At 39.5% G+C, this 19,128-nt stretch overlaps 1 protein-coding gene across 1 annotated transcript; it reads left to right on the top strand.

Moving 5' to 3' along the window:
* The first annotated feature begins 1,560 nt into the window (after positions 1–1,560).
* LOC110881529 (secreted RxLR effector protein 161-like) lies at positions 1,561–2,199 on the top strand. The gene has a single exon (XM_022129755.1). The coding sequence runs from the start codon at positions 1,561–1,563 to the stop codon at positions 2,197–2,199; it is 639 nt and encodes a 212-aa protein (XP_021985447.1).
* The last annotated feature ends 16,929 nt before the right edge of the window (positions 2,200–19,128 follow it).

Below are 19,128 nucleotides of genomic sequence, written 5' to 3'. Positions count from 1 at the left end.
ATAAGTGGATGTAGATACTTCATCACATTTATAGATGATTTCTCAAGAAAGACTTGGGTGTATTTTTTGAAATTAAAATCCGACGCTTTAATAAAGTTCAAAACTTTCAAAAGATTGGTGGAGAATCAAGCAGATACCAAAATAAAAACTATACGCACAGATAGGGGAGGAGAATATTGTGGACATGAGTTTCAAAATTTTCTCAAAGATAATGGCATACATCATCAACTCACTACTAGCTACACACCCCAGCAGAATGGAGTAGCAGAACGGAAAAATAGAACCCTCATGGAACTCAGCCGTAGCATAATGAAAATGAAAAGATTGTCACACGTTTATTGGGCTGAAGCAATGTCATGTGCTACCTATCTCATCAATCGAGCAACAACGAAAGGAGTGCAAGACATAACTCCTCAAGAAGCTTGGAGTGGAAGAAAACCAAATGTCTCTCATTTAAGAATTTTTGGGAGTGTGGCATATTCTCATGTTCCGAAACAACACCGAGGGAAGCTTGATGACAAAACGGAGAAGGTGATTATGATAGGCTACAGTGAAACAAGCAAGGCTTACAAGCTGTATGATCCAGTAAACAACAAAACTATTATTAGCCGAGACGTAATATTCGACGAAAATCAAGACTGGGAAGGATCTAATAATCAACAAAATAATGCAAACGTCCAACTGAACTTCCCAGACACTAGGATTACAGATGATGAAAAGGAAGCGGCAGTCCAAGTCAATGAATCTGCTGCACAAGATAATGGTCATAACAGCAGTGAAGACAATGATGAAGAAACAGCTGAACAAAGTCAGAATGACGAGGAAGCAGACTCTTCATCTTCGACATCTTCGGAGAATGCAGAAATGAGAACCAAGAGTCTAGCCGATGTATATGCTAATTCAGAACCCCTTACACAGGAACAAGTAGAAGACCTATATGACAATCAGCAAGCTACCGAAGATATAACAAGTTTTGTATTATATGCTGATGCAGATCCAATTACATACAAAGAGGCTAACAAGGAAATAAGGTGGAGAGAAGCGATGGATAGGGAAATGGAATCAATAAAGAAAAATGATACATGGGAATTAGTTGATCCTCCAAAAGATCAAAAACCCATTGGAGTTAAATGGATCTACAAAACCAAATATGATGAACATGGGAATGTGGATAAGTACAAAGCTAGATTGGTGGTTAAAGGCTACAATAAAAAATATGGAGTGGATTACCAAGATGTTTTTGCACCAGTCATACGCTTTGATACGGTGAGATTAATACTAGCACTGGCGGCTCGAAACAAATGGTATTTACACCAAATGGATGTTAAAACTGCATTTTTAAATGGAGATCTAAATGAATGAGTGTACATTGAGCAACCGGAAGGATACATCAAACTGGGAGAAGAACAGAAGGTATGTCATCTCAAGAAAGCTTTGTATGGTCTTAAACAAGCCCCGAGGGCATTGTATAGCAAGATAGATAAATTTTTCGAAACAAATGGTTTCAAGAAATGTGTATATGAACATACACTATTCATTGAGAACACAATAACTTCTAAGATGGTAATCTGCTTGTATGTCGACGACCTTATAATAGCCAGTGATTCTCTACAAATGATAAATCAACTCAAAGATTCAATGAAGAAAGTATTTGAAATGACTGATTTGGGAGTATTACATTACTTCTTGGGCATGGAGGTTAAATATAAAGAAGGAAATATAGCATTATCTCAGCAAAAATATGCCAAAGGTTTACTCAAGAAATTCAATAGGGAAAAATGTAATACAATATCTACTCCTATGGAATATGGTGAACGACTATCGAAAAATGATCTTGAAGACGAGGTAAATGAAAACTTATATAGAAGTCTGGTGGGATGCCTCATGTATTTAACAAATACTCGGCCGGATATAATGTTTGCGGTTAGCAAAATAAGTCGGTTCATGGAGAAGCCAAAAAGGAGTCACTGGGAAGCAGGAAAACGAATCTTAAGATACATAAAAGGGACAATAAATCATGGAATCATATATTCGAAGGGAAGTAAAGGGAAGTTAGTCTGGTTCAGCGACAACGATTATGCCGGAAATATAGATGACAGCCAAAGCACGTCTGGTTACATATTTCACTTAGGTTCGGGAGCAATAGCATGGCAGTCCAAGAAACAAAAGGTTGTTGCACTATCTTCGACTGAAGCATAATATATTGCATTATCACTAGCAGGATGTCAAGCACTATGGATGAAAGGAATTCTCAATGAACTCAAAATTAATATGGATTGTCCTCCGGTGATCCTCTGTGACAACAAATCCACCATTTGTTTGGCCAAAGACCCGGTCTATCACGGGAAAAGCAAGCATATTAGAATGAAGTACCATTTCATACGCGATCTAGTCAAGGAAGACGAAGTGGAAGTGAAGTTCTGCACTACTAAGGAGCAAGTTGCAGATATACTTACAAAGGCACTGCAGCCTAAGGATTTTCTTCGTCTCAAAGAGCTCCTGCATGTTGCTGCTATCTAGCTTACGGGAGGGAATATTAGGGTAAGATATTAAGCTAGATATATATATATATATATATATATATATATATATATATTAATAAGTATAATGAATTCATTCCTGTTTAGTTTAAGTTTATTATTATTATTAGTGGCGGTTATATGTCCAACCGTCATGTATATATATGTATGAATGTTTAACAGATACAGTTACCAATTCGATATATACGAACATCATTCTTTTGTTCGATAATTGCTGTTGGTGCACTTGTGTCTGTACTTTGTCTGTATTCGGTCATGATGTAAAACGATGTCCTTGTTAGTTCTGTAAGTTGACCAAGTCAACCATCCTCCTGGTTTGACTTGGCCAAACAGTTAGAAAATGGTTGTCATATATTTGTGTCGAAGGATGAGTTGTCGAAGGATGACTCATCGAAGGATAAGCCTTCGATGGATACAAAAGGACCTCGAAGGATATACCATCCTTCGAGGTATATATAGATCCTTCGATGGCTGACTGATCGATAGATGATCTTTCGATCATCTATCTGATCCTTCGATCTGCCTTTCTGATCCTTCGACCAGACGACCAGTGCTGGGTATATATACCCATGTAGTGTGTTCATTTCATTTCAGATGAGCAGAGACACCAGAAACACTTGAGAGACACTTCTGTCAAGAACACACACACTTAGAGAGTTTGCAAAACTGATTTGTGAACATTGAGCTTGTAACCGAACCTTTCATACGTATTAATACAAGTGGTGTTAATCGGTGAACTTTGTGTGTCTTGTGTTTGTGCTTGTTTCATCTCGGTTTGCACTCTAGCTTGGATTCCGCACTTGCTAGTGTGTTTCACATAACAAGGTTAAGGTTTGACCTCATCCTACAAGGGACCTACAAGTGGTATCAGAGCTTTGGCTCTTTTCCTTGTTAAAACCAGGTTTTTACAAGACTTTGGAGTGTTTGGACACATGGTTTAGCACCCGTTTTCAGTGTTTTTCTTGGATATCTTGACATAAAAACGTGTTCTAAACTAACCGGGTGTGCTAAGGGAAGGTTTGGGTAACTTAAAACTTGTTTTTAAGAAACTTGGTAATTTCCGGCCATATTTCCGGCTTGCTACGGTGACCGGATTTTCTGGATAAGATTTTCCTTTTAAGGAATATTTTATTAGTCAAATCCTGTTTGGTGAAAAGGTATGGTCTGACCATACCTTTCTGCCGAAAGATTTCTACCAACCCATCACCTTTTCACCAACTTGTCAACTTTGTGTCAGCTGTGTCAGGTCTCAACGAAAGATATCCTTCGAAGTCGAAAGATCATCTTTCGATCAGAGGAGGTTCGACAGATAATCATCCTTCGAACATCCTTCGAAGTCAGTGACTTATCCTTCGATCCAAGGAATCTTTTCGAAGGATATATATTCGGAAGATAAGGATCTTTCAATTGTGAATCCTTCGGAATCATTGTTCGAAAGATAAGGATCTTTCAACTGTGAATCTTTCGAAATCATTGTTCGAAAGATAAGGATCCTTCGCATTGTGAATCTTTCGAAGTCATTGTTCGAAATTCAACAGTGATCTTTCGAACACTGTTGATCCTTCGAACAAGTATTATCTTTCAATTCTTGTCTGTTTAAATATAACAAGTTTCTGTTTGTCTTGTCTTTCGAGCTAGGATCTTTCGGCTGGCTGTCATCTTTCAGGCTATTCATATAGAACTTATTTTTCTTATCAAAGATGAATCCGAGTTGGTGGGGAACTCCGGCTCCAGATAGTGGGAAATATACAAGTTCGGGTTCAACCCCCTCATGGTGGGGTACACCGGCTCCAGATAGTGGAAAGTACACAAATACAAGTCTATCTCCTTCATGGGCCGAGTCTCCGGTGTCAACATCTTCGCAAGCAAATGCCATATCATCAGGTCAATGGGCATTAGTATCAAATCAAACTCCGAGCATTCAAAGTATTTTATTGAGCGAAAGCGAAACCGGAAGTTTGAATCGACCTCCAAAGTTGATGCACTTAAATGAATATCCGGGCTGGGTTGATAGATTCCGTACATACGTTCTTGGTCAAAATACCGAACTGTGGATACGTTTCACTACAGATTTCGATCAAGCTATAGAGGTTGCTGCTTCAGATACTGCTACGTTTGCCGATCTTCCTGAAGATCAAAAGAAAACGTATGTTCTTGAAAAGAAAGCATACGCCATTCTCACTCAGGCATTAAGCAAAGATATCTACCACCAGTTTGTCAGTTTCAAGACAACAAAGAAGTTGTGGGACGGGTTGAAAACTAGAGGAGTAGGGAATGAAGCAACACGTCAATTGCGTCACGATCTTCTCAAGAAAGAATTTGACTGTTTCACGTGCATGGATAAGGAGTCTTTGGGAGACATGACAAGCCGGTTTTATCACTTGCTTACAGAGCTGAACAATTTTGGAGTAGCAACAACTACAGCAGAAGTGGTGAAGAAGTTTGCTGATGCTTTGCCTCCCCAATGGAGTAGTTTCTTGGAAATCCTGAAGTATAACGGAGTGTTGAGAACTACAAATATCAACGACTTCGTGCAGCTTTTGGAAAACAAGGATCAGGAGGAAACATTAAAGGCAAAAAGAGTTCCATTGCCACAAAATCCAGAAATGTATTATGGAACTTCCAGTTCTTCGTCTGCAAGAACCGGTCCACATGCTCCACTACAAACGGCGTTTGTCACAAGCACGGATATGTATGGCAATCCAGTGCAAGTTCCTGTTAAGCCAGCTCCCACCACAGACATGTATGGAAATCCAATACAACCACCTCCTCCTCCTCCTGCTCAACAACAACATGCGTGTTATGGAGGAACATCATCCAGCAATCAAAACCAAATACAGGACAGCTCGACACTTCAAGCTTTTCTAAGGTCAGTGTAGAAGTAGCAAGGGAACACATGGAGCTGCTTAACACTATAGTGAGCGCGTACTGTGGGTTAGTGGAAGGTCAGATTGGTAACATTAATCTGACACAAGAAGACTATCGGCAGATTGATAAGGAAGAGATGGACTTGATGGATATCAAGTGGGCCTTTGCTAGTGCTGTAAGAAGGGCAAAGGATTTCATGGAAAGTACTGGCAGAACCAGCTTGGAACGCAAGAAAGACACCAAGTATGGGTTCGATAAACAGGCAGTAAAGTGCTTCAATTGTGGTGAACGGGGTCATTTTAAAAGGGAATGTACAAAGCCAGCACAGCACGGGAACCAGAACCCCTTCAGAAACCAAGGCAACCAGCAGAACCAGAACAGGAACAATGAGCGTACATTGATACCTGTCAACAACCAGAGCCAAGCTGGAACATCAAATGCCAACCGGGCACTTGTGGTTCAAGTGGATGAAGGTTGTGACTGGTCAATCCAGTTGAGTGGTGATGCTCAGGATGGTACAACTTGTTTTGCTAGAATTGTGAAGGAGGGAGTTCACACCAGTGGTGGAGAATCTTCCGCCAGTGGTGGTGAATCTTCTGAAGATGAAGACTCTTCTGGGTACAGCAGGAGTGTTGATGAAGAATCATCCAGTTCAGGTGATGATCATGTGGGTGAGACAGCAAATGTTTCGGTTGATGCTGACATTGATGAGCTTTTGGAGGAAGCTGCAGCACTAAGTGATAGAAGATCTATTCTGGTGGATCAAGCTGCTTATTCTTCGTCTTCTCTCCATTCAGCCTTTATGGCTAATGTCGACGGTTCATCAAGTCAGGTATGTGTCGATGAACCCACTGTTGTAAATTGTGATGAATGTGATAGGTTGCGTGCTAGATGTGCTGATGTAGAGAAAAGTATGTCTGAGTTGCAAGGCAAACATGATGCTTTACAAGCTAGTTTGTTTGACTTGCAAGACAAACATACTACAGTGAATGAGAATTTGTGTGACTTGCAAAGTAAGCATGAAGCTTTGCAAGAAAAGTATGATGTGACTTTTATTCACAATCAGAAATTGACTGTGGATCTTTCCAAATGTACAGAAGCCAATATGTTTTATGAAAATCATGAAAAGGAGTTTAAATCGGTAATCGAAAAGTTAAAGAAAGATAAAACCGAGTTAACTAAAATGGTTTCCAGAAAACAAACTGACATTAATTTGTATATATCTCGCCTTGAGACAATGCAAAAAGAGATGGCTTGTGTAAAAACCGAAAGTGAGGCAATCCAACTCAAGTTAGATAGTTATTTGAGTTCTAGCTATGTGTTGGATCACATCATTGATGTCCAAAAGGAGAAAAGGGACGTCACGTGCATAGGCTATAAAAATTGTCCACCACCAGTGAGACATAATTATGATGCCATGCCGGATGAGGAGGACGGAGTGTTCTTTGAACCATCTGTGCCTCTAGATGTGAAAGAGTTTGCAGCAGGGCTCGGATATACAAAGGAAGTATCATCAGATTCGGATGTATCAGCAGATACATGTGTGTCTTCTGCTGAACTGAATCAGGATCCTCCAGTCATTACTGAGGATGCTGATTCTTCTGATGATGAATCTGATGATGCTGTCCCAGCAAAGTCTGATGCGGTAGTCAAAAATGAGGACATACCTCTCGAGAATCACATTCTATGTGATCCTCCTGCAAAACCCGCTAAGACTGTTGCAATTGAGTCCTCGTCTGCAACAGAGTTGGAGAGTGTGAACTTGCTGTACACTCTTATTGGTGATGATAAAATTTATTCAGACAAAGACTTTCCCATTAAGAATGTGAATCAATCCTTAATCAGCAAAGTTTTTGAAAACTCGACAAGTAAGTTTTTGGGAAAGACAGGACCACGTGTTACAGTTACACAGTGTCCTCCTATTCCAAAGGCCGAAATTCGAAAACAATTTGGCAACAAGAAATTACCAACAGTGCAGAAACAGCAAAATCACACCAAGCCAAAAGCAAAATCACCGGCTCAAACTCAAAAGAAGCCGAATCGGAAGAAAAACAAGAATGTAAACTTTGTGAAATCGACGGGAACGGACAAAATTGAAACGTTTGAAAATAAATCTAACTTAGATTTTGTCAAGAAAGCTACTGTTCTGAAAAGAAATGAACAAACCAGTTCAAAGCCTAGTACCTCGGGTTCACAAAGTTCAACATCATCGGCTAAACGATCACATGATACTTCGGGGTTTGTTGAACGAAGATCATGTTTTGAATGTGGAACAATTGGACATATAATTCGAAATTGTCCATATCTTCATAAACAAAAAGGAAAAGTTGATGCTCCCCGTGACCAAACTGACCGTAAGCAATCTGTTTCTGTAAAACAAGATCCCCGCCTTGTAAAAGAAAGGGAAATGAAACAGAGACGCCAACAGGTCAAAAAAATTGAAAAGGCGATTAAAACCGATGTGGTTAACAAAACATCTGTTTCTGTCAAACCAGAAAATTCAAAAACTTCAGACAACCATGAAGTTAAAATTTTAAAGAATGACACTGGTAAAACAAAACAGACCTGGAAACCAAAAACGGTTACTGAATCAGGGGGACCATCACAATTTACCAATCATCAAAGACAAGAAGTTATTGTTATTGATGAAAATGGAAGACCCAAGACCACAATGGCTTGGGTCCCCATCTCCAACTAATTGATTGAGTTCATGTGCAGGGTGTTCCAGGAGGAACTATCAGTAGTCATTGGATTGTTGATAGTGGGGCATCCAGGCACATGACAGGCGACATGAAGCTTCTCTACGACGTCAAATCTATTAGAGGAGGTTATGTTGCTTTTGCTGGAGATAAGGGAGGTTATATTACGGGTGAAGGAATGATATCCAACGGGATTGTCAGCTTTGACAAGATCAACTTTGTGCAACAACTTGATCACAATCTTCTTAGTGTTTCTCAAATTTGTGACAAGCAATTCTCAGTACACTTTGATGCTAATGGATGTTATGTGCTGAAACCCGGCTTCAAAATTCCAAAAGAATGGATTCTCTTGTCAGCTCCAAGGATAAATGATTTGTAAGTCCTTGATATGAGCCAAGCTATTACTACGTCTGCACAAGCAACTTGTTTCGTTTCCAAAGCCACAGAAAAAGACTCTATCTCTTGGCACAGACGAATGGGTCACATTCGCTTACGCAAAATGAATCATTTGGTTTCAAATGAATTGGTGAATGGTGTTCCCCTAAAAAATTTCCATCTTCTAGACGTCTGTGTTTCGTGCCAAAAAGGAAAGCAAACAAAGAAGAAGCACCCTACTAAGAAGATCAACACGGTGGCAGTTCCTCTTGAACGTTTGCACATGGATTTGTTTGGTCCTGTCAAGCACAGGAGTATTCGGAATGATCAATACTGTCTCGTGATTACTGATGACTATTCAAGATTTTCTTGGGTGGCGTTCATGGCACACAAGAGTGAAACCTTTGGTATTATCAAAAACTTGATCATTCAGATTGAGAATTTGTATAAGTTAAAGGTTAGGCGGATACGTAGCGACAATGGTACTGAATTTAAGAATCATGCCATGGCGGAGTTTTGCACTTCAAAGGGTATTCTTCATGAGTTTAGTGCAGCTTATACTCCTCAACAGAATGGTGTCGCTGAACATAAGAACCGCACATTGATCGAGACTGCTAGGACAATGTTGGTAGAGTCGCAGTTGCCCATTCCATTCTGGACTGAAGCTGTGGCCTCTGCATGTTACACATTGAACCGATTCCTTACAGTCAAAAGGCACAATAAGACCTGCTTTGAGCTTCTTCAAAAACGGAAACCAGATTTGTCTTATCTTGAACCGTTTGGAGCTCCATGTACAATCATCGATCCTAATGGAAAGTTTGGGGCTAAAGCAATTGACGGATACTTTCTTGGGTATGCCACCCCTAACTTACGAGTCTGGAATCTAGAGACTAAAAGGGTCGAGGAATGGTCTGAGGTCAGAGTACAAAGGCACACTTTGCCAGTCAAATGTCCTGGTCAGCCTTGGATGTTTGAGTACGATGACTTTTTCAATTCGATCAATGTTGAAGCCGTTGAAGAAAGTGTTGCGGCAAGGATGTTTTTCGAGAGTGACAATGCAACAGTTTCACCGGTGGTGCGTCCAATTCTTGTCAATCAAGAACCATCTTCGGTGAACAATAATACTCTCGAGAATGAGGATTTTCATGATGCAACCGAATTGAACGAATCTTCAGAGGATGATGAATTTCTAGATGCAGATCAAGAAGCTCCAACAACAGCAGTTCATGGTATTTCAGAGGGTACTCCTCCAGTGGATGCCCCTAGAACAACTGAAGCTACTGCATCATCCTCTTCGTCAATTCCGGGCATTGATTTAGTTGTTGATCTCAATTTCAACAACCTGGGTATAAATATTCCAGTTCAAGATAATCCAGAAACAAGGATTCATAATACCCATCCTCAACAAAACATCATCGGAAATGTGCAAAGTGGCATTCAAAGAAGAAACATGTTGCGAAACAACAACAATGCAGGCCTGTATGCAGCTATTCGAGAATCCGGGCAACAAAACGATTGGTCTTTCGCGTGTTATGTTTCACAGGAAGAGCCAAGAACTTGGAAAGAATCCATGAAAGATAACTCTTGGGTTGAAGCAATGCAGGAAGAACTGCAACAATTCCAGAAGCTGGGTGTCTGGAAACTCGTAGAGAAACCTGCTGGTTACAAGAAGATTGGTACCCGTTGGGTTTTCAAATGCAAAAAGGATGACCGCGGAGTTGTTATCCGGAACAAAGCACGTTTAGTCGTTTAAGGTTTTCGTCAGATAGAAGGGATCGACTACAACGAAGTCTATGCACCTGTTGCACGTCTGGAAGCAATACGGATCTTTCTGGCTTATGCCTCATTCAAAGGATTCAAGGTTTACCAGATGGACGTCAAAAGTGCATTCTTACATGGTGTGGTTGAAGAAGAGGTATACGTCGAACAGCCTCCAGGTTTTGAAGATCCTATCCATCCCGATCGGGTTTGGTTGCTCAACAAAGCTCTCTATGGTCTACATCAAGCACCGCGAGCTTGGTATGCAACCTTATCTAACTATCTGTTGGAGAACGGTTTTCGAAGAGGCCTTATTGACTGTACTCTTTTCATCAAAGAACAAGATGGAGATCTTCTTCTGGTACAGGTATACGTTGATGATATTATTTTTGGTTCTACTAATGATGTCTTGTGTAGGAATTTCGAGCGCATTATGCAGGATAAATTCGAGATGAGTGCTATGGGGGAAATGACTTTCTTCTTGGGCCTACAAGTGCAACAAACTGAGTCTGGGATATTCATCCATCAGACTAAATATGTTGGTGACATCTTGAGCCGGTTCCAGATGTCTGATGCAACGCCCATTGGTACCCCACTGCCACAAAATCACGGAATAACTCCAGATTTGAAGGGTGAAGCGGTTAACCCCTCATACTATCGCGCAATGATCGGATCTCTTATGTACCTCACAGCATCAAGGCCAGACATAATGTACCCAACGTGCCTGCTTGCCAGATATCAAGTTAACCCGAAGGCCTCACATCTTGCAGCTGTAAAAGGATTTTTCGTTATTTGAAGGGTTACCCTGACACCGGTCTATGGTACCCTAGGGATAATAACTTTGACTTGATCGCATTCAGTGATTCTGATTTTGGCGGATGCAAAATCGACGGCAAATCCACAACGGCTGGATGTCAGTTTTTAGGAAATCGCCTAGTCACATGGCTGTGCAAGAAGCAGACGTGCGTCGCTACATCAACATGCGAAGCTGAATACATTGCTGCCTCAAGTTGTTGCTCCCAAGTTCTTTGGATCCAACAACAATTACGCGACTACGGTTTTGAATTCCTAACTACTCCTATTTACGTTGATAATTCTGCTGCCTTACAGATCACTAGAAATCCTGTGCAGCACTCAAAGACCAAACACATCTAAATCAAATATCACTTCATACGTGATTGCTTTGAGAAAAGGCTAATCGATGTTGTTAAGGTCCACACCGATGACCAACGTGCCGACCTTTTCACCGAAGCATTTGACAAATCCAGATTTGACTTTTTATTATTGGTAAACGGCATTAAGGTCAAGCAAGAGTAAAACCAATGTCGGAAAATCATTTTTGTAAATACCTTTGTGTTTTAAATTTGTCTTAGTTTATTGATTTTAGGGGGAGTAAATCCAAAAATTTGAAAATCCAAAAACATCGAAAAATTTCAAAAACACAAAAACAATAGAAAAACAAAAATGAGTTTCCTGGCGAGCAAAAGAGAAAATGATAGTACATCAGTGGTCTATCCAAACCTCTTTAAACCTTAAATGAAAAACGATAAGCAGCTCTATATAAGATGTATCGGTAGGCTCACAATCATTTTAAAGTGTGCAGGGTGATATAAACTTAAATCGACTGAAGATCAGGTGGGAACCATTCATTGGCATATGGTCTTAGTACCGAAATTTCGTTTGATAGATTGCCGAGGTTCTGAGATATTCGGTCTTTATGCTGCTTATCATCTGGGTATCATGGTTGTATCTTTTACCGAAAAATAACGGGGACGCAAGTCTAGATCTTCCATGATACTATACATACGTGTACATATTGCATACGACCTCAATAAGTGATAAACAATCACATGTCCAAACAAATAAGTGATAAAATATCACATTTATCCGGGAGTCAAGTTCGTCTCTCTGCTGTACGGAAGTACTGACCTGTTCACGGACTTGCTCCTGTGCCCTCATGCATATGAAAATCAAGTTCCTCATCAATAAGTGATTCTATCACATAGGGCTTGTTTTCAAATCAAAATAAGTGAGAATCTCACATCATATACGGTCAAACAGATGATAATCGGTATACTCACCGGTAAGATGAACCCTCGTGCATACCTTGATACGGGAATGTGTCGTGATGTGGATGAACACCGGTCGGTAAGTATAAATCATACCTTAACTTATCCCCTCGCCATGATTACATCTGATAAGTTGAGCTTATGTGGACAACAATACCGATAATTGTTATAGGATGCTTATCTTAATGTTAACTAACTGAACAACAAGAATGGTTTGGCATGACCGTACACTGACATGATTCTCTTACCCTCGAAACTCGCAAAAAGAATGTCTGTATATATTTATTTACTGCATTCAGTCTTTACATTTCGAAATATTAAAAATACCAAAAAGATTTTAAGTGTGTTTTAATATAAACTTTATAAAAGCCAAAAAAGATTTTATTTCTACTTTATTTTCGATCGTACGATGTTGGAGCTCGAGTCTTCGTTACCTGAAACCTGAACGAAAACCGAATTGACTAAATCTTCATAAACGGTCGAAATTTGCAAGTTTTGAAAGTTAGAAACTAAAACTGACAGATTTATTAAACTTTCAAACTGTCGGACGGTGTTTGATTGAAACATGGTCATTCGTGTGTCATTTGTTTATACTAACTATATTCCAAGCAGTTGTTCTCATTACGCGTTTAGATTTCTTGCATGTGCAGATTCTAAAGGCAAGGAGAACATGGTCGATGACAAGCTTCGGAATAAAGACACGACGTGAAGGCACTCTAATGATGAAGATGATCGAGTTGCCGCTGACCATCATCAACACCACAAGGATCTTAAGCATTGAAGATCAAGTCATTCACGAGCATAACTCAAGGGGGAGCTTATGTTAAGGGGGAGTTTGTCAACACACTTCCTACATGATACGGGTAGTTTGATGATACACTCTCTGCTTTCAAGACGTGAAGACTTTGAAGATCCTCCGACATTGAAGACTTGAAAGGACATCAGAGTCTTGAAGACACGAAGATCAAAGATGATCAAGATCGAGACAAAGCTACAGCCAAGGGGGAGTTTGTTGGTGCACTTGTGTCTGTACTTTGTCTGTATTCGGTCATGATGTAAAACGATATCCTTGTTAGTTCTGTAAGTTGACCAAGTCAACCATCCTCCTGGTTTGACTTGGCCAAACAGTTAGAAAATGGTTGTCATATATTTGTGTCGAAGGATGAGTTGTCGAAGGATGACTCATCGAAGGATAAGCCTTCGATGGATACAGAAGGACCTCGAAGGATATACCATCCTTCGAGGTATATATAGATCCTTCGATGGCTGACTGATCGATAGATGATCTTTCGATCATCTATCTGATCCTTCGATCTGCCTTTCTGATCCTTCGACCAGACGACCAGTGCTGGGTATATATATACCCATGTAGTGTGTTCATTTCATTTCAGATGAGCAGAGACACCAGAAACACTTGAGAGACATTTCTGTCAAGAACACACACACTTAGAGAGTTTGCAAAACTGATTTGTAAACATTGAGCTTGTAACCGAACCTTTCATACGTATTAATACAAGTGGTGTTAATCGGTGAACTTTGTGTGTCTTGTGTTTGTACTTGTTTCATCTCGGTTTGCACTCTAGCTTGGATTCCGCACTTGCTAGTGTGTTTCACATAACAAGGTTAAGGTTTGACCTCATCCTACGAGGGACCTACAATTGCAATTATCAATCAATACAAGTGAAGTAAGTCATGGGTAGATACATACTTTTGAGAAAAAAATCTACTGGTTCTCATCTAGTGGCTACCAACCCAACACAATTTATTGAAACATATCATTTTAACATTTTAAGGAATAGTTTTAAGAAAATCATAAATTTAGCATGCAAGGTTATTGCCTAAATACCTAAGCCTAAGTATACATCTTTCCCCCGAGCAATCTTTAATAGCAAAAAATGATTAGAAATCTTTTTTACCTGATCAGAGACTAAAATACTTAACATTCTTAGTTTTTGAAAATAGATATCTTACACTAAATCTTCCAACACTTAGCAAACTCTAGCTCCTGGTCTTTGTTGGTTCAGGCACTGGTTAACACACACAAACACACAGTGGAACCCAAACTGGTTCGACTCTTTGTATAAATTGAAAACTGATTACAAGAGTTGGTATTCTAAACTAACCTACTTGACCCTATTTATAATTGAAATAAAAAATAAAAACACATGCTAAAAAAACCCACGTAACTAACTGCATGCTCATGTCTTCCACTTTTTCCTATTTACTGGGTCAAAACTATTTGGCAATTTAATATAAACGTGCACTAATTTCACCGAGATTTCGCACGTCCAAAACAACCTCAAATTGCAACGTTCACTTCCATTTTACTCGGTCATTCACTACCTATTCAACCGAGACCTGTGACCCGTGTGTATTCCGACTCATGACCCGCTGACCATGACCCGTGAATGAACCCGATTAACCCAACAATCACCCCCTTAATCGGTTTATTCACGTCATTCTTCAACGCACCATTTCTGTCACACGCCTTCACCTTGACCCATATCGACTCTTCCCGGACACCCGACCTTCACCTCGGTCACGTCCAGAGCCGTTTTCAACTCGACCTATCCCGGACACCCCGGTCACTTCAGCCCCGTCCAAAGTCGTTCACCCCCTGATCGTGATTTCGCTATTCTGTCAAGCTCTTCCTTGATAAGCACACCTTGCGTATCAACCACCAACTAGACACCAGCCACCCGCTGCACCGTCTTTGAGTCGCTAAACGAATATCTCAGCCTCCTGCTGTTTCGTTTTTACCGCGCTACACCCGTTGGTTTTTCTGCCATAAGAATTCGACACCTCCTTGCGATTCTTCTCCTCGGCGAGAAAGAGTATCCGACAAATAAAAACACGACCCCTTCTTCGTTCTTCGATCAACAAACTGGGTTAACAAGCCCCCCTGATTTGGCCTAAATCACGACTCGTCTCCGCTACCCGCTTGACCTGCTAGAACGGTAACCCTCGAAACCACCGACCCGCGATCACCTAGTTCACTCCGATCACTGCACACCGGCAACCTCTGATCGCTGCACTCATTTCTTCCACGTTAAGCACAACTAACAGCCACGAGACACACCGATGTTCACCCGTCACCCCCGTCGTCCAAACCGGTACTCTCCGCACAACAACGATTGACACGAACCACCTCCCGGTCTCCGTCTTCTGCTGTTACTAGCCTCCCGTGATTTGTGTGTAGCAACACCCCCTAGTTCCGACCCGAACCAGTAGCCAAAACCTATGATTGTCGACCCACCTACGGTTCCGCTGCAATGGCAGCCCGCACCCGAAGGCTTCTCCTCCCTACCGGACGGTCGACTCTCAAAACGGCCCTCGTTTAACCTTCGCTCTGATACCAATTGTTGGTTCAGGCACTGGTTAACACACACAAACACACAGTGGAACCCAAACTGGTTCGACTCTTTGTATAAATTGAAAACTGATTACAAGAGTTGGTATTCTAAACTAACCTACTTGACCCTATTTATAATTGAAATAAAAAATAAAAACACATGCTAAAAAAACCCACGTAACTAACTGCATGCTCATGTCTTCCACTTTTTCCTATTTACTGGGTCAAAACTATTTGGCAATTTAATATAAACGTGCACTAATTTCACCGAGATTTCGCACGTCCAAAACAACCTCAAATTGCAACGTTCACTTCCATTTTACTCGGTCATTCACTACCTATTCAACCGAGACCTGTGACCCGTGTGTATTCCGACTCATGACCCGCTGACCATGACCCGTGAATGAACCCGATTAACCCAACAGTCTTAAAGATCTTCTTTAATCATTCTAGAGATACAAAATGTACATGCGATTCATCTTTTTTGAAATTTTCGTTAGTGCAACAGGGTTATGTCACAATTCTTTGATCATTAGGGGTGGATTTGTGTCTATTTAAGGAGTAAAGTGAAGATGAAGGTTTTACTTACATGTTGGGGGATGGCGGTTTGGCTTGTTGTAATCTAGTTCTATATAAATATGTATTCCAGTATAGCCCTAGTACTGATGTGTTCAGTTGTTACCTTCTTTTTGAAAATGAAGTTCTATTCCTTTATTTAGTTAGTTCATTTGTCACCAGCCATCTTTGTTAGTAACTTTCTACAGGGTGACATGCTTAATACCTTTTATTACGTACTTAACTTATCCAAATATCTTTATAAGATTATCTCATATGGATATCCTACCTCATATATGCCATTAATGCTTTATGTACTACAATACTTTCCTTCCATGTGTTGTTATGACATTCCTTTGATGTGTTGCAACAAATCTCTCGCTTTTTTCTAGAAATACGTTCACATTTCCACAAGCTTTCAGTGAGTGGTTTTGGCCCGAATAATGTGTATTTTGAATTATTTGTTGTGGTATTGTTCACACCCATATTAACTTGTCATCTGGAAATGTGTTTGGCATTGGTTTGAGGAAGTTCAAAGCATGAACAACTTTCTACATGAACCACTATGGTTCTTCAGATGGTTGTATTAAATCACTTTTGATTCTCAATGTTTCTATATAATAGTATTTTGTTCAAATAATATCTTGCTTTTTGTTTGCAGCTCGAAAGCATACGCCCCTAGCTTCAATATTTGATTTCTTTCACACTACTGTACTATTTACTACTTTGCGTGCTTTATATAAAAGGGATGTTTAGGGGCATGCATCCATTAATGGCGGATTTGAAATCTAGTAATTAGTTGGTTGTTGTTCTTGAGTCCCTTTTGGTTTTCTAGCTAGAGTCTAAACAACCTATGGAGGACGAAGAGATAAACTTGGATGTTCAAAAACCCCTTTCTAAAACCCATTGGTAATCCCTCCACATTAGTTAGAATTGCTTTCAAAGCTAATCACTCATTCTGGTGAGTGTTGTGCCATTAGGTTATCTGTTTGAAAAAACTGTAATGGTGAATGAGTACTCTACTTTAGCATTAGTTAAGGAGTTCAAAAATTCAAGATGGAAACATGAATGAGGATAGGCTACCCTTTTTACCTAGTGTTTTCTCATTTTCTTTCCTAATTCTCATGATATAGAAACAAAAATATACTTTTCTCTCTAGATTGACTGATCTTAAATTCCCTTAAGATATCACGTACATATTGTTAACATATTTTCCTAATAGCTAAAAACCTTAAAATTACGGTAGCACATGCTATTTGTGCCACATGCCTTTGACGTGGCAAAACAACAATTTATGCTTTTGTAAATTGTTCGTGTTTAAAGTCTACGAAAAACAAACCAGAATCTTAAAGCTTTTAACACCGAATATGCTGGCTAGTTGGGTTGTACTTGTTGTAGATTAGAGAGAAATTGTGAGTTGTATATTAGAGGGAAGTTGTGATGTAGAAAATGATCAATAGATTGCAATTGAGAATAGGGTTTGTACCTTTGTTGTCAAGGCTTACCAGACGCGCCCCCAGGCCCACTTTTCAGGCCTTAACTAGTCTTCTTGCTTCGCTTAAAAAACCTCACTCTTAGGCCTCCAGACACATTTTTAGGCCTAATTCGAATGAAATTCCAGTGAAAAATCGTTTGAACAGGTTTGAAACAGTTATAAGAACCCTAAACAAACCTGGAAACAACCTAAAAGTAGACCTAAAGAAGCCTAAAACATGTCTAAAATCCCTAAAAGCTTTATTTTTATACTACGCAACTCGCCTAAAAAAACCCTCACTTTTTAAGCGCCTTACATTGTGGTCCAAGGCTCACCCTTTACGCCTTGAGTGCGTCTTGTGCCTTTGACAACTATGGTTTGTACATATATTTGTAGTTCCTGGTTCACATTGCTATCGAACCGGTATAATCCCCACATGCATATTAATCACTCTTATATGTGGTTTTATAATGTAACTCAAGATCATAACAAACATAATAATTATAACACAAAAAAAATAAATTTAGCTTATAACTAATACCGTCCCGTACGCTAGATTGGGTGTATTCTTAATAAATCCATGAGAATTGTAAAGTCCTTTACTTGTAATGCCTTTGTAAGAATATCAATAACTTGATTTCACTCGTATATGTTTGCTCTTTCCATGCTAAATAGGGTCTTTAGCCAATCAAATTGTAGATTTTTTGTCACAATATAGAATGGCTGGACTACTAAACTGACTTTGTAATTCGTTTAGTATTTGTTTTAACCACAATGTGGTAAGAAAAAGGCATCCTAGACCAGCATTCTTGTTTTTTGGTTGGCTTTGACTCGGTTAGGTGACAAAATAGAAAGTTTAGATTTCTAAATCTATTTGATATTATCAGAGGCGTCCCTGAGAATTCATGTACCCTGTTCGAGCTTGAAAAAATGTGCCATTCCGTAATGTTTTATTATTATTATTATTATTATTATTATTATTATTATTATTATTATTTAATTTTAAAATCAAATGGGTATTGGGCTCACTAAAGCTAATGTGAATGGGCTAACTTCTAAATCATAAAAGTTGTTTTGTAAATGGGCCTATTTTAGAGTTGTTATAGGTATACTATTTTAAAAAAATTAACACATATATCAGATTTTTTTTATAAAAAAAGACGTGCCCCTCGAAATCACGGGTCATGTACGGTGGTCCTCCCCACACACCTTGATCACCTCCCATGGATATTATGCAAGATTAAGGCAAGAGCCTTAAAGAAGTAAGAGTTGGCATCTCATAATATACCCTAAGGGATATATTATATATATATATATATATATATATATATATATATATATATATATATATATATATATATATATGGGCTAGCAAAGTCTCCGACTTAAAACACGAATGAACATCGCTATGTTTAAAGTTACGAGCCTATAATTATTG

This window comes from Helianthus annuus, chromosome 6 (genome assembly GCF_002127325.2).
Source record: "Helianthus annuus cultivar XRQ/B chromosome 6, HanXRQr2.0-SUNRISE, whole genome shotgun sequence".
Lineage (NCBI taxonomy): Eukaryota > Viridiplantae > Streptophyta > Magnoliopsida > Asterales > Asteraceae > Helianthus > Helianthus annuus.
The sequence above is the reverse complement of the archived record's forward strand: the minus strand, read 5'-3'. Positions and strand labels throughout refer to the sequence as shown.